We start from the raw sequence: 15543 nt of genomic DNA on the forward strand, positions 1-15543 counted from the left end.
GTTGCGAATTCTATTTCAAGTTACCATACTAATGTTATCTTACTGGGCATGGCAGTTCCCACTGTTTGGCCTGCTTTCTCTGCAGTTTGCTATCTGAAGAGTCTCTTCTTTCTGCTCACAAAGATGCATCTGGCATTTTTATTTCATAGCTAGTGGGCTCGAATCCAGTTGATCTTGGAAGCAGCCTGTTTCTCTGCATCCTTTTCACCTAGATGTGCCTCCTGCATAATAACTATTAATACTGTTTAGTAGATTTGGAAATTCAGATGTTTCTAAAAGAACATCTTGAGTGGATTTGGGCTGAGCTCACTTTATTCTAGTGCTAAACAAGTCCTTATTTTCAAGCACTGTTTGGTAGTAAAGGATTTGTACTAACCACAGTTGCAGGTCTGCAGGAAGACACACTACTGAGCTGACAAATTCTGCTCTTCCAGTTTGGTATTTTCACTTGGTGCAAGGTTCCTATACTAGTATTTGGAGAGAGAAGGCAGGCAGCATCCAGTTCTGTTCTTCCCTCCTGCCACTCAAATTTATTTTTGGGTGGGACAGATGCCTGCATCTGTCACTCTGTTACCTTGCCTGCATGGGGATGCACAAGGATCTGGAAGGCTTTACTTGGAATTGGGGGATTTGGTGATGAGGAATCAAATCTGACCATGCTGTTTTCCTCCATAAGAAGGCTTATACTGCAAGGAAAATCTGCTGGAGGACTAGAAAAGAGGATTACCAACTAGGACTAGCTCTGGAATTTGAAGGATTGTAACACAAACTTTCTGAAATATTAATGGCAAATGGGCCTGTGATAAGACTTACAGGCACTGAGTCAGGAACCTCTGGATCTGAAGTATAACTTCTTACACACTAATCCTCAGCCAGCTTCTCAGGCTGGGAGCAATATGCCACTGTACCTTTTAACTCGCTCAGATAATGCATTGGAGTCATAGCTGCAACTTTTTTATACATGGACTTTGCATTTTTTTATTGTAAAAACTTACAGTTGTAAGCTGTAGACTGAAAACCAAACTGTAATGTCATCTTACACGTGCTAGGTAGGTCCCGTTAGAAAGACCAGTGCCCCTACTCACATCTAGGTATGGAGTATTAAGATTGCTTATAGCAGACAGAGTGCAAGTGAAAGCAAGAGTGGTGATGTAAGGCTGTGGAAAGCACAGGGCAGGCTTTGAGACCAGAATTTTGCTGTGAATGGTGAGTTCTTTATACCCCTGACTTGGGAAGCACAGCACAACTTTGGTAGCCAGATTTTTTAAATTCTTGGCTTCTGTAACTGTTCAAATAATCAAATCTGTTCATAAAACTCATCCTCATGGTCAAAACAAAGAGTCCAGAGAAAAGGGAGGGAGGAGCATTACAAAAAAAATCAGTACAGCAATACGTGTTTCTGAGTTTAGGAAGATGTCAAATAGTACTCCACTTGAACATCTGGCTTAGCAAGGGAATCTTGATTTGGAGGTCTGGCTGTTAAGCTTATGTTAATGTTACAGCAGGAGGATGTTGTGTGGTGGGGCATTAGGAGATGAAATCCAGGGGTTCTTTGTTGCAGTGACCGGTATTGTGAATGGCTACTTGCTGGATTTTTCTTCTGTGCTGAAGCCCTTATCTGGTGTAACTATATAGATTGAAACTTGATAAATAAAAGCATTAAACCAGGTTATCTTCTTCCCATCCCTCACTGTGGTTAAACTGTTTAGCTGACTGTCAGCCTCTTGAATGTAGTACTTGCATGCAAGTTCATTTTGTTTCTCTAAGGAATTTTTACTTGAGTGACTTCCATCTGTTTTGAAACTGTTCCTTTTTCTTCCTCAGAGCAAGTTTGATAACCTATATGGTTGCAGAGAGTCCCTCATCGATGGCATCAAACGTGCTACAGATGTCATGATTGCTGGAAAAGTGGCAGTCGTGGCAGGTTATGGTGATGTGGGCAAAGGCTGTGCTCAGGCCCTGCGGAGCTTTGGAGCCAGAGTCATCATCACTGAAATTGATCCCATCAACGCACTGCAGGCCGCCATGGAAGGTGAGAACTGGAGGAGATGCGGAAATTAATGCATCTGGTGGGAATCTCTGCACGTCAGTATACAGCAATAAATGATAGTTAGCCAAGAAAGTTTCAGTGGGTTTCAGCCCTGTCCCTGTTGAGGTACAGGTGACTCCAGTTTAACTGTAGGAATTCCTTCCTTGCAGTTAAGGAAGGACTTTATTAGTATAGGCCTTGAAGATGTGTTTGGAGTCAAGGATATAGAGACCATAGTGGGTTAAGGCCCCCATTTCATAACACCGTAAGGCTGGTTTGGAATGGGTTCATTATCTTCAAGTTATGCAACTCTAGCCTCCAGTGTGGGTTAAGACTTCACTAGAATATCTCCACAGTAAAACACCAGCTGCTTTTGGGGAGGAGTGCCATGCTGTCTGCCTTTCCAGTTGTGCTCATGGTGTGCTCTGGAAGCTGCGCTCCTTCTCTTTCTGTGGGTGCCTCATGTAACTATGCTTCTTTGTACCAGTTTGTCCCATTCCTATTCTTACATGGTTAGAGCTGCAGGGGTTGTGGGTGTGCTTTCCTTTGTAAACCTGACCCCCTGAATCCAGTCTGAGTGCTGTGCCAGATACTACACCTATGGACATAAGACATTGAATGTATAGATCTACAGATTGGAAACAGGCGAGGGATAGATATTTTCATGCTACGTTGGTATTTAGTAAGACAAGTATGCCCACTACTTTGCATCCTCCATAGGTCAGGTGTTGGCATCGACTTCCCTTATTCTTCCTCCATACATTTCTGCTTGTAATATCATAGCCCATTTTTTAATAAGTGCTGGTAGTTGGGTAGAGCAATAATTTTCTTTCTTTTCAGGTTATGAAGTTACAACCATGGAGGAGGCTTGCAAAGAAGGCAATATCTTTGTTACTACCACCGGCTGCACTGACATTGTTCAGGGCAGGTATGGTCTAGCCATGTGCTTTAGTGAAAGCGTACCTGTACAGTTAGGTTTAAATACAGTCATGATTTTACAGCAATATGGTGAAGGTTAGCACACAGTCTCATTTCTGGACATCAGGATTTAGCATTGATTTAGTGAGAAATTGGGGCTTTGGTCTTTTCAGTTCTGTTGGATGTTGCCATGTTGCAATTGTTCCTGTCTTACAGCATGTAATGATGGAGGAAAAAAAAAAAGATGTAGAGGGATAGATAGACTTTTGGAGAATAAGATCATCAAGGCTAAAAATTCTGTGTTAGGATAGATAAATGTGAATGGAGGAGTAGGTAGGTAGGTAAAGGTTGAAAAGTAAAGGTAGAAAGAGATTCCATCTGTGAGTACACATAGCAGACTTGAAACTAGCCTGTTCTCAATAAACTACCCTGCAGTCTTTTTGTTATCATTTCTTAGTTCTCAATTTATAGCCCCTCCACCCTACACAAATTCATTCCTATCTTTGCGATTATGATTGTACATATTGTAGTGGAAGGTCAGATTAAGTGGGAGGAGATAAAGCTGTTATTCTGTAGAGATTTAAAACTGCTGGAAACTTTCAAGTCATGAAGAAAATTGTTTCTTCTATGTAGGAAAGAGAATAACTGTGGGTATTCCAGATTTGACCAATTAAACAAAATAGTCTTACTTTCCTTACTGGGAAAATATTTTTCTCTCCAATAACCTCTTATATCCTTGGGAAGCATCCTTTCCTAGAAGCTTAAGAGTTTTTTCCAGTAGACTTCATGTGCCTGGAAGACTAACAGACCCACACATCTTGAGTCAAATGCAGTCAGTGAGCCAGGCACTTCTCACTTTTCCTTGACCAGAGCATCTTCTGGTGCTGAAGAAAAACTTCTTTGTTCATTAATGTTTGATGTAACTTTTTTTTTGCAGGCACTTTGAGCAGATGAAGGATGATGCCATAGTGTGTAATATTGGCCATTTTGATGTGGAAGTTGATGCAAAGTGGCTGAATGAAAATGCAGTAGAGGCGGTGAATGTTAAACCTCAGGTGAGACAGCCCTTGCACAAGCTCTCTTGCTAGAAAGAAGCAATAGCTACTCCGTGTCCCTTTCCAGAAAGGGGGGTATTTCTCTTCAGGTACTTTGTTTCTGGCTTTCTTGGAAGCCAGTGTTTTTCTGGGCTGATTAGAATTGAGATTCTGCTCTGCTCTTCCCCAATTAACCTGGAACAAACTGAATGTCACATTCTTATGTTGATACTAAAGCAATTGGTTCCAGCTGGTGCCCAAGTGTACAGCATCGTCTCTGGTGAGAGGTGCCTGGTACAGATGCATCTTTCTCCATGTGTTCCTACTTCCTTGACAAACAGGAGCCTACCTCTCAGTGGTGGGTGTGTAGACAATTAATTGCATTGAGTTCATTCCACAGAGGGAGTCAGCTTTGATGTTTGGGGTATGGTGAGGAGGTATGGAAAAGTGTGTGTTTTTTTTTTATAGCCTTCAGCTGAGAACAGCGCTGTAACTCAGTTTCAAAAAGCAAACTTAGATGATGAATACAGAACAGACCATTAGAGACCGTATAAAACTTAAGAATGCAGCCCAAATGATTGCCTGGTGGCTGATCTGCATTTCCTCTCAGGAAGCTGCTTGCTCAGGTACTGCTCTGCACCAGAGCAATCTTGATCTTGGTGCAGAGTGTCAGGATTAGAGTGAATCTCAGGCAAATGTCTTCTGGTATTCTGTCAAGGTTTGAAAAATTTCACACCTCTTTGTTTTCAAAGCTTTTTTTTAATTCAGAGAGTGAAGCCTCAGGGAAAATTCTTTGGAGCTCTGCCAAACTTAGACTTCTCTTCCAGGCTTAGTGGCTTCATTTTAGAAACCTGTGTAGACCAGAAGTCTCTGTGTGGGCAGACAAGGCGAGATGTTTTATCCGCGCTCAGCGTGCATTCCCACTATGTATTTACTGAAAGCTATGGCTGTAGCTACACAGGAAAATAACAATCTAAAAATTGCAGCTGTTCAGCTGTGTTTTCTAAAGCAAAGAAACAAAACTAAACTAAATCAAAACTGTTTTGTAACACCAGTATTGGGGGAGAACATAAAGCAAACCAGGCTTTGTCTGACTTGGCATAGGACTTCTAGTTACCTTTTGAAGACGGAGTGTGCTTGCTGATAGCAGGTTTCTGGGACAGGTTTTCAGCTTTTTCTAAAAACACCACACCCTAGCATATGTCTTAGATCTCGATCTGCCCTTCCAACTCTCATAATTCCCCTGTGTCTTATTGGCCACCCACATCAAACTCTTCCTAAGTAGTTGTGAGTCTTTTCAGTATCCTGTTTGTTGGGACGCTCCATGTGGACTCAACTAGGTATGAAGTTATACCCTCAACTTCTTGCTCTGTTCAAGTCTGTTCTTGCCTGTGACCTCAGTGTGGAGCTGACTGTGCTCAACAGCTCTTCTAGAGGAGCCTGCAGCTTGCTGCTTGCTTTCTGCTAGCTTGGGTTTGAAAACTAAAACTGGGTCTGCTCAAAAAGTAAACGTTGTTGAAGGCTAAATTGGATGTTGATAGCCAAACTACCTGCACGTGGCCATTCAATGTGGCTCTTAAAGTCCATGTGAAAAATTGTGTCACTTAGCAGAGGTAGTAGTCCCTCTTTCTTTGTATACTCTGTATTGAAGGAGCAGTCTGTCATAGATGTATTAGGTGCAATAAGATGTAGTGTAGTCCAAGGTACAAAAACTGTAACAAGTTTCTGGTTAAAAGCAGAATATTACCTTTTCAAAAGGATGGAATTAGGGCCAAGGTTGTCGATAAGGTTTAACGCTGAAGACCTACCTCCTACCTTGAATCTCTCTGGTCTGTTATTTAAACCTCTGCTGTCACAAGGAAGGATATTCGGAGTGATGCAAAGGAGATAGTCGCTCACAGAGTGGAAGCTGTGGAAATAGCTGCCCAGTGTGCTGAGGATGCCACAAGTGTTTACTAAAAAGTCATTAGCTAAAGTTTGTAAAAAGTGTTTCTGGCAGCCCTGAGTGGATCCCCTCTGGCTCAGCTTGATGCACAGATAGCTGAAGCTGAGCGGATTTACTGGGGGAAATAGCACTTTACCCTTGGGCTGTTCTTGTGCTTCTCCTTACCCTTATACTGGTTGCTACCGGTAACCAGTAAATCTGATCTAATGTGGTCATTCCACACGTTTGAAGCTCTACTGAAGTGAGGATGGCCTATAGATGTGTGCATTGGCAAGCCCAGTACAAGCTGGTCCCTAGCTCAGGTTAGTACTTGGGCTCTGTTGACTTATTGCAGTGAATCTGAAGCCCTGTTAACTAGTTTGAATCTCCAGTTGGACTCTTATCCGTGTTTTTAATGCTATAGTAGCTGCACTGTGCTAGTGGTATACCGCTGTGCTCCATTTTGTGTCTGTTTAGATTTCTGGGCCCTAAAGAATTCAGACCTACGTGACAAGGTAAGGAGGTACCTGCTGAGCAGGTGTTACGTGAACAAGTTCTGTTGTGTAAAAGCTTCATTATTCTTCTCTTTCATTCTCTGTGCCTGATTGCCATGGTGGCTGGGCAACTGAGCAAGAGTAGACTAATACACGTCTTAAACTTACTCATTTCTAAAAAGGGGGAGGCAGGACTGGGAGGCAAAATGTGACGTTAGAGCCCTAGATTCCATTCTTGAAACAAACTAAAAGGCATCATTGAGTAGAAAACTGTTGCAATTGCTTCACTCCTCCAGGACATCTGTTAACTTTAGCTTTAGAAACAAGCTCCCAGGAGGTATCTTGTAGCTTCTGTCCCTCACCACCTTCATGGGAATTTGCATGTGTTGGGACCTTTCTCAGGACAGCAGTGATGAGTCATTACAATAATTGATTGAATTGCTCTTAATCTGGGAAGAAAATTACCAGTTTGCCACTTAGGCCATTGCTGGTTTCTCAGTTTTGTTGCTCAGATTCAGAGGGACACTTCTGTGGTCATGTTGTCCCTGGTGTTTTGGGGTCCTCAAGGGGAGCTCAGTCCTGAGTTAAAGGTGTGAGATCCTGTGCTTATCCTTAGAATAGCATATGTTTTTTCACATTGAAGTTCTGGGTGAGGTATCCTATGTTTTATAATACTGAATCCTAACTCTCTTAAAAACTCTCTAAATATTCACGTTTTTGCTAAGACCTGGCCACTTTTTCTCTCTCTCCTGTAGCAGGGAGGGGAATATAGTACAAGAGCAAAAATCTCTAACCTCCTGTGAAGACATCTGTCTCTTGATCAGAGGATTAATACCAGAGCTGAGGGTTGCTAGACTTCAGCTTAGAGGTACGGAGTAATTGTAAATGTGTCCAACATGGTGGTTTTCTGTACCATATGGTCTCCATTTACATAGTGGTGAGCTGGTGTAAGATATATTTAATGCTTGGGAAAGGAAAATGTCTTATTGTACCATTCTGACTCATCTGTTGTTTTCAAAGTACAGTTAAGGAGGTAATAGGCTTATTACAGAAAAGCTGGCTAGTAGTTTTGAGTATGGCTTTGCACCGCAGTCCTGCTCGGCTGCTGTCTGGTATTGGAGACTGATGTGTAGCATGAGCTGGACTCCAGGAAGGGAAGGTCAGGGTGGGATCAATGAGCTTTGGCTCTGAAAATAAATTATTCATATTATCATGGTGTGGAGGGAAGGGCAAAGCAGCCAGAAAGTCCAGAGCAAGCTAAATGCTGATAGGGAAAGGGAAGAAGCATTTGTATATGTGTGGAGGTGAATTTAATGCTTGGATAACTTGAATTCTACTTCTGAGCTTATGAATCAGCCTGTTTATCTGCTCATAGATGAGATGTGTTTCCAGGGCATTGACTTAAGCCTCTGCTGGTACCGCTACTATTTTGTATTTATTTCTGTGTAAAGACATTCATTTTCATTTTCTGCATTACCCTGTGCATTGAATGAGTCATGTCAGCAGACCGCCGATGGTGTGTGATTCCATGCACAAGCCAGCAGCGGTCCAGGTGCAAGTTGTGTGGATGTTATATGGATATAATATTTTGACACTAAACCACCCGATTCAGACTTCGAAACTGAAATGCTATTTAGCTGCTACATTGTAGTATCTTAATCTGTAAGCATAGCATTTAATATAAGTAATATCATAGCTGTCCTCAAGGTTTTTAGTGTTCTGCTTTCTGTCTGCTTCCTTCTATGTTTCATTACTTCCATAATTTTGTGATAGCCCATGTGGTATATTTTGGGTGGATTGAGCACGGTCACTGACAGTCCACAATGGAGAATCAGCATCCGTAAGAAATACTGCAGCTGCTCAGTGGAGAGCCTTGTTACTAACCCTACCTTGCTGTATTGCTCTTGGACAGGGGAAATTAAGAATGTTATTTAGGGCTTCTGTTTGAGGTGGTTACTGTCTGCATATGTTGTGCTGAAAACATAATAATTTTTTACATGAACCCAAAGAGTAGAAAATAGTGGTGCAATTGAAGCATAGCTGGGGAAGACAGGTGGAGGCACAGACCTGCTCTGAAGGCAAAATACCTGTTCTAATAAATTAGTTTCTATCAATTTACTTGTTAAATCTCTGCTTAAGGACCTGCAGAAAGGTGTTTTTTCAGAAGATGGTATTGTTACAATTAAAGCTTCATCTCACATGGCTTTAAAGGGCCAAAGCTTTAAGAATAAAATGGAAAGTGATGTGTTTTGCTTCATATTATATAACTTTTGAGACTAAAAGGATAAATATAGCTGTGGGGAGGGACCCTTTTAAGTCTTTCACAGTTGCTGTGCTCTGACAGCATAAGGTAAATAGACTTTTCTACAGCATTAACCTTTGTTAAAGTTGGTGGTTGAGTATCTTTTAAGTCTTTCCAAAGGTTTACTCTACTCCCACATGCTTGGTGTGACATGAGCAATAAATACCAGTGACTACTGAATATTCTTGTAACCTACAGGTCATATTGGCATTTCATTCTGGGCTTTAATATTGTAACCCCCTACAGGGTTGAAGGCAGGGGAGAGAAGAGCTGGTGACTGGTGCAAAGGAGAAACAGAGTTCATTTTAACACTGCAGGAGCTCAATCTGGCCCAGACAGTTGAGGCGCATATCAAGTGTCATTATCTTCTGAGTTGTGTGGGACTCACTCATATAGCTGAAGACTGTCTCCTTAGCCCATGTGAGGCTTGATTTCGTGTGCAGAGTTCTGTTGTCAGCGGCGTAGCTTGGAAATCAGTCCGCATGGAGGACCATGTCTTTGGCCCCCTGAGAGCAAAGGACGGTACACCAGAAGCTAGGACAGCTGAAGAGGGGAGATTTAGAATAGATGTTAGGAAGAAATTGTTCGCTCCGAAGGTGGTGAGCTCCTGGCGCAGGTTGCCCAGAGAAGCTGTGGCTGCCCCATCCCTGGAGGTGTTCAAGGCCAGGTTGGACGGGGCTTGGAGCAACCTGGGCTGGGGGGAGGTGTCCCTGCCCAGGGCAGGAGGGTTGGAACTAAATGGTATTTAAGGTTCCTTCCAACCTAAGCAACTTTATGATTCTTTTTCTGTAAAGCATTGGCGTTATGGAAGTGGAAAGAGTTACAGGGGAGCGGTTTCAGCAGGCTGAGGTCTCTGGCTCTTACCACTGTGTTAGATGCAAAGCCTGTGGGCTGTTGTGTGCAGAGGTGTTCCCTCTTCTGCCCTGTCTCTCCATACCCCTTGTTACAATTAGGCATACTTGAACTGCATGTTGCTGCTAGCAGCATGCTCCCCACCGCATCCATCTTAGACAATGTGCATGTGGAAAAACCAGAAGAACTGGATAAGTGGTTAAATATGAAATAGATGCTGGCTGGGAATTGAGGAAAGGGTGTCTCAGTTGTAATCAAAGTCTGTGTTGCAAGCCCACTGCTGAATTGGTGATGTGGGGAGAAAGGCCACCAAACTTTGTATGATTTAAAATGTTCTCTTTGCCCTGATGTTGCACTGCTTTTGCTTTTCCCCACCCAGGTGGATCGCTATACACTGAGGAATGGACGTCACATTATACTGCTAGCAGAGGGTCGACTGGTCAACTTGGGCTGTGCCATGGGTCACCCTAGCTTTGTTATGAGCAACTCCTTCACCAACCAGGTGCTGGCACAGATCGAGCTATGGACCAATAGTGACAAATACTCTGTCGGAGTCCATTTCCTGCCAAAGAAGGTGAGTTAGAAGAGCAGAAGGATGCAAGCTTGTAAGGAAGCCAGCTTCTGATGCAATCATGTGGATTTGTTTCACTTATGCTTGAGTTCATTTTCCTATTGAATGTTGGTGTTGCAAGGAGCTTCTGTCCCTCAGAGAATGCTTGGTGTTGGGTGATGCTGAGTCTGAAGTGTGCTGGGTTTTGTGGCTAACCTGTTGTGCAGAACTGGGACTTGTCTGTCACATAGAATCATAGGATTTTTATGGCTGGAAAAGACCTTTAAGATCATCAAGTCCAACCGTTATCTAAGTCTACCAGGCCTACTTCTAAACCATGTCCCTGAGCACCATATCTAGATGGCTTTTAAATACATCCAAGGATGGCGATTCAACCTCTTCCCTGGGCAGCCCGTGCCAGTCTATAATAACCCTTTCAGTTTAGAAGTTTTTCCATGTGATAAAGAACATCCAGTCACTCTGGCTTGACCTGGGGCTCTTCCCCAAGGTGCTGGGGAGTCCTGTGCTGCCTCAGGGTAGTCAGGGAGCGTCTCCCAACGAACTGGTTCCTTCTTGTGAATGTCAGCATTCACAGCAAGCTTTCACATGCCTTTCTAGTGGCAGAGTTGAAGCTGGAGTGAAACTAGGAATCACATTTACTGTGGTTGGTAGAGTCTGGGTCCCATTTGCACCTGAGCAGAGCTTATCACAATCTGGTCCACAAAATTTACGAAATATTGACAGATTTCCCTCAGGTTTCCCTTTAAACTTATCTCTGCATTCTTTGTTCTTGGAAAAATCTGGATCATGTCACAACTCACAAATTCCTTTTATAAAACTAACCTGGTTTTAATTTTCCAAAACAAGCCTGAGAATTTGAGATGGTCATTGAAAAATGCTGGATTTAAATCCCACTGCCTTTGGAATGCAACCAGATGTGACACTAAATGTGAAAATACTTTTCATTTAGAAAGTAGAGCGTATATGTTCATGTTTACTTATGAAGTGTTTGCTGAAGGACTTAAGCTTCCAAAAGCATCCGTTAATGATCAAGCAAAGCATACCAGGAATACAGTGTAGGAGTTGGTCTGCAACTGACACATAATCATCTTCAAAGGAAAAGCTTCATTGACAGTTTTCTCAATGATAGTCCAATGTTGCTAATAAAATGTGGCTTCATCCTCTTCCTGAATAACAATTTTTAGTAAGCGTACTTGAACCAGCCAAGAGAAGTAATGCCCAGATGAGTTAGAGTTGCATGCTAGTGGAGCATAGGGCAGTGATCTTTTCAGGTTCATATACTGTGACAAAATGCTTTGTACCCTTTACCCTCCATAGAGAAATTCAAAGAATAAAGCAGTTGCCTTGTCAGAACCAACAAAAGGTGGGCAGAACAGCTTTCTCTGATAATTTTCTGGCTAGTATCTTTCCTTGTTCTGTGTAGTAGCTTTGAGGTCCAAATGTAAAATTTGAGAATTACCAAGTATGTTACATTGCACTCTGACTGAGAGAATTTTGCTTTGATGATCAGGTATTACAGACATGCACACATTTCTGTAATATGTGTTCCCAGAAATCTAGGCAAACAGTTGTGTCCATGTTCTTGGCACCAAATCTGTCCATTCTTATGCTCAGCTGTCTGATTCTTGAGGTAAGAATGTCACTTACCTTCATCTAAGTCTGTGTACCTCTTTATCTAAATCTTGAAGTCCCCAAGCTGACGCAGCTGTGAAACAGCTTGTCTCTGCTGTAGTTTGAGAACCTGATCTGGGAAATGTCAGGGACTCTGCTCCTTTTCAAGTGAGTGTAATCTGTCTTAAACTTGCTGGAAATATGCGCCTATCAGATCTTCACATCAGTCTAGTCAACCAGATATGCATTCAATTTTTAACCCTCCCTTTTTTCCCTGGCAGGATCTACTAAGCTTAGGTACTTGTTTCCCTTCTAAACACAGTCCTTCCAGTTAGCTTTTCTTTCTTCTGTGATTTTTCCTGACTCTTATGTAGTGTTTGGTAGCTTTCATGGTTTCCTTCAGTGTTCTTCAACCACTTCATCTTTATGTTTGTAATTGTCTCGTACATGTTTGGCTGTGTTGGCTCTCAAAAGATGTTGGCAGTCCCATGTTCTTGATATGTTGGCAGTCTACTTGGAGCAGGTTGAGCTGCAGTGTATTATACTCTGCACAGGTGTAGCTTTTCACCTGATCCATTACAATGGGATTACTTCAGAGTAGTTGCTTGTTACCACACTCCCTTTGGGTGGGGAATCTAGGACTAGTTATTGAATTGTTTAGGATGTGCTGGTTCACTCAAGCTGAAGATCTGGCCCTTGATTGTTTTGTTGATTTGTTGCCCTTCAAATATTGTCACCTTTCACATCTATTTAACTACTATGGGAGAAATATTGTTAGTCTTTCCTGTGCTGCTGGAATTTAGACTTACCTTATATCTGTTTCCGTAGCAATGAATACTTGTATTTTGCAGGAAGTACAAATGGTGATCAAACATAGCCTTCTGTTGTAACTCAGCAGCACCCGATCCTTTCTTAGTGCTGTCCTTTCTGTCTTTAAATAGCCTTTATGGCTGTACATTTGCCTTTGGCAGAGCAGCTAGTTTGCCATTTTACTGTTTGTTTTCTGACTCTTCTGTACCTATTGCCTGTAGCACTTAACTGTTTTGTAACTTTACATGTTTTTCAGTCCCTTGAGTTTGCATGTCTGCCTGACACCTTTGGGATAAAGAGAGCATATCAACATTTCTGAGCCTATGTCCTACAGCCCACCTTGGCTTTATTCTTCATGTAGATAATGCCAGCAGATACTAGTATTCTTGTTGAACTAGTGATTCGGGAATGAATTTCTTAATAATCTCTAAGATGGGATATCTGGAAAGGAGATGCTTTTTTTTTTTTTTTTTTTTTTTTTTCATTATCAGAACTTATCCAAAATTGTAAGATGAGAGTCTAGTATGTCCAGGTGTCTTTGTAGTGGAAATGTGACTGGGGCTCTACCATTCTACCAAACTGGGTATTCTTATTTCTGAATAGTTTCATCTCTGTTCTTTACTCGTTGGATGGATGTGAATGTGTAAATGGGATTGAAATGGGCTTGACTATATTATCTGTCTCACTTGAACTTGACTCCCTCAAGTGTGGGGCTCAAAGCAAATGCCTCTGTGCTCAAGCAGGAAAAGAGTTGTCTGGCTGTTTGTCTGCATGAGTCTGTTAGGTCCTCCTTAGGGCTACTATTGGTTTTCACATACTCATTTCTCCCTATTAACCATGACTTCCTGAACTAATAGGACTCTGTTCCACTAATATTCTTGTCTCCATGTTTTGTTTTTCAGCTGGATGAAGCTGTGGCTGCTGCTCATCTGGATAAACTGTGTGTGAAGCTGACGAAGCTGAGTGACAAGCAGGCCAAATACCTCGGCTTATCAAGAGATGGGCCATTCAAGCCAGACCACTACAGATACTGAGCAGGTGGCACTACCCAAAGACCAAAGTGCAGAGATACAACCTTCCAAAGCTCTTGTGTGTGCTGGGCTTCTGAGAACAGGCCCTTTGCCATACTCCTCTCAGTGCTGCAGAACCCCTCCCCTTAACCAAGGGAGCTCCAGGGCCTTGTTTGTTAGTGAAAGGATCACTCTGACTCTTGGAATTAGAATTGGTTACTTGGCTAATGTCATGGTGAAAAGGATCCTATGCACCTTTTATTGGCTCCTAATGTCCCAATGAGGGGAACAGGACAGAAGATTGCTAAATGAAAATGCATAGTCTTGTCAAATGTGTGGCACTCAGCCTCTTTGAACAGACTAATAATGGGGAATAAGACTAATAAGATGGGGAATAGTTTCTACAGGGAGGTGCTTTTTGCTATGCCCTACTCAAATTAGATGAATTCTATTAGGAGGCTGGCAATGTCAGGCTTCTCTCCACAAAGGTGCCCTAGCTGAAGTGCATGTTGTGAAATTGGAGGAATTACAGAGGGGTATCGGCTTCTTGGTCTCCTTCCTATAAAATCAACTTCATCTCCTACTCGGAGACTAGAGCTGGCATTTTTTTCTGGGTTAATTTACTCCATCGGTTTTGGTCAGAACAAAGACCCTTCTGTGCTTCTTCCATGCCAACTTGGAGGGGTGAGGCAAGAGTGACTTTTTTAGCAGCCTTCTAGTGTGTTGTGAAGGGCTGAGAAGCCACTGAGGGGATGGTTAGGTTTAGGGACCTTGTTTGATCCTCTGAAAATACCAGCAGCACACTTCTACCCCCAACTTGATTTCTCTGAGTTGTCATGTCTGCTGTATCTTGTTTGTCACTGTCTCAAAGTGCTTTTATTAAAGATCTGACTGTGGCCTGACTTGCTTTGTACAGTGAGATGCTTTGCTTTTTGCCATGGATTTGTTTACTTTTGCGTGGTCCTTAAGCTAGTGAAAATAATGTATCCAAATGGGGTTTCCTCAAGGCAAAAGCCAGTGCTGTGACTAGCCTGCATCATATGCTTGAGCTGGGAAAAGCTGCTTCTCGGGCTATTGAAATATTTAAGGACTGAATCATGCAGAAAAAAACCTCTTCCCCTCTGTCTGCAGAGATTTACTTCTGTATATGTCACGAAGTCCTCATCACTGTCCTCTGCAGTCAACATTAAACAGCAGGCCACTTCTGTTTCTGGATGTATGAAGGTGAAAGGTTTGGTATGATGATAAAACATGCTTGAAGTGCTCAGAGATTGATGTCCAAGCACCCAGTGTCATGTCAGTGAGCAATTAAAACACATTGTGTAGAGTATGAACTGTTAGAGGAGGGAAAAAAGGGGATGAGTAAACAAGGTGTTGCTCAGAATGCAACTCTTCATTGCTTTGTTTAGCATCAACCTCTAAAAAGGACCAATTCTAACTGAATTTGGGTCCCACAAATTCCACAGGGGATTATCCTTTAAACTTGCATATATACACTGAGCTCCACACAGATGCGGTTGCAGTACATGCCTAAATGTAGGTGATGGTCATCTTGTGTTGTGTATAGCTGTGTGGCAGAAAATAATGATGATAGAAAATGTCATTGTAGTAGAACAAATGCAACAGAAAAACAAGGACTGGGTGTTGTCCTTATTCTGCATTAGGTTCCCCTAGCTGGGCTTTGGCTTCTCTAAACTCATCAGTTGAACATCTGCTATCATGAAGTACAGGGTTGTAATTTTGCTGTTGGACTTGGATCATGCATTCATAGAATAATCTAGTTAGGAAGGGCCACCTGCAGAAGAAACACCATGCCCAGTACCTGTCAACAATGTAGTTTGAGAATTGGCAATGTTTAATGCCAGAGGGTGTTAGATATTTTTTTCTTCAGCTGTTATTGTGCACTGCGTGACCATTGCTTGGGTACCGCTTAGCAGCCTCCCTTCCTAAATGGGGTTATCTTACCTCTTGCTTTGGTGTGAGCTATG

General features: G+C 42.4%; 1 protein-coding gene across 1 annotated transcript in view; it reads left to right on the forward strand.

Annotated features, from left to right (window-relative positions):
* The window catches only part of AHCY (adenosylhomocysteinase), a gene marked incomplete at its 5' end in the record, with an annotated part of 29894 nt that extends 15437 nt beyond the window's left edge, over nucleotides 1-14457 (forward strand). The window contains 5 exons of the mRNA XM_082491093.1: nucleotides 1825-2032; nucleotides 2870-2957; nucleotides 3885-4002; nucleotides 9933-10127; nucleotides 13448-14457. Coding sequence (XP_082347219.1) covers nucleotides 1825-2032; nucleotides 2870-2957; nucleotides 3885-4002; nucleotides 9933-10127; nucleotides 13448-13579 — 741 coding nt within the window. The 3' untranslated portion in view covers nucleotides 13580-14457. The remainder of the gene's footprint in view (nucleotides 1-1824; nucleotides 2033-2869; nucleotides 2958-3884; nucleotides 4003-9932; nucleotides 10128-13447) is intronic.
* Nucleotides 14458-15543: the final 1086 nt, after the last annotated feature.

This window comes from Vanellus vanellus, assembly GCF_965231255.1.
Source record: "Vanellus vanellus genome assembly, chromosome: 15".
Taxonomy (NCBI): domain Eukaryota; kingdom Metazoa; phylum Chordata; class Aves; order Charadriiformes; family Charadriidae; genus Vanellus; species Vanellus vanellus.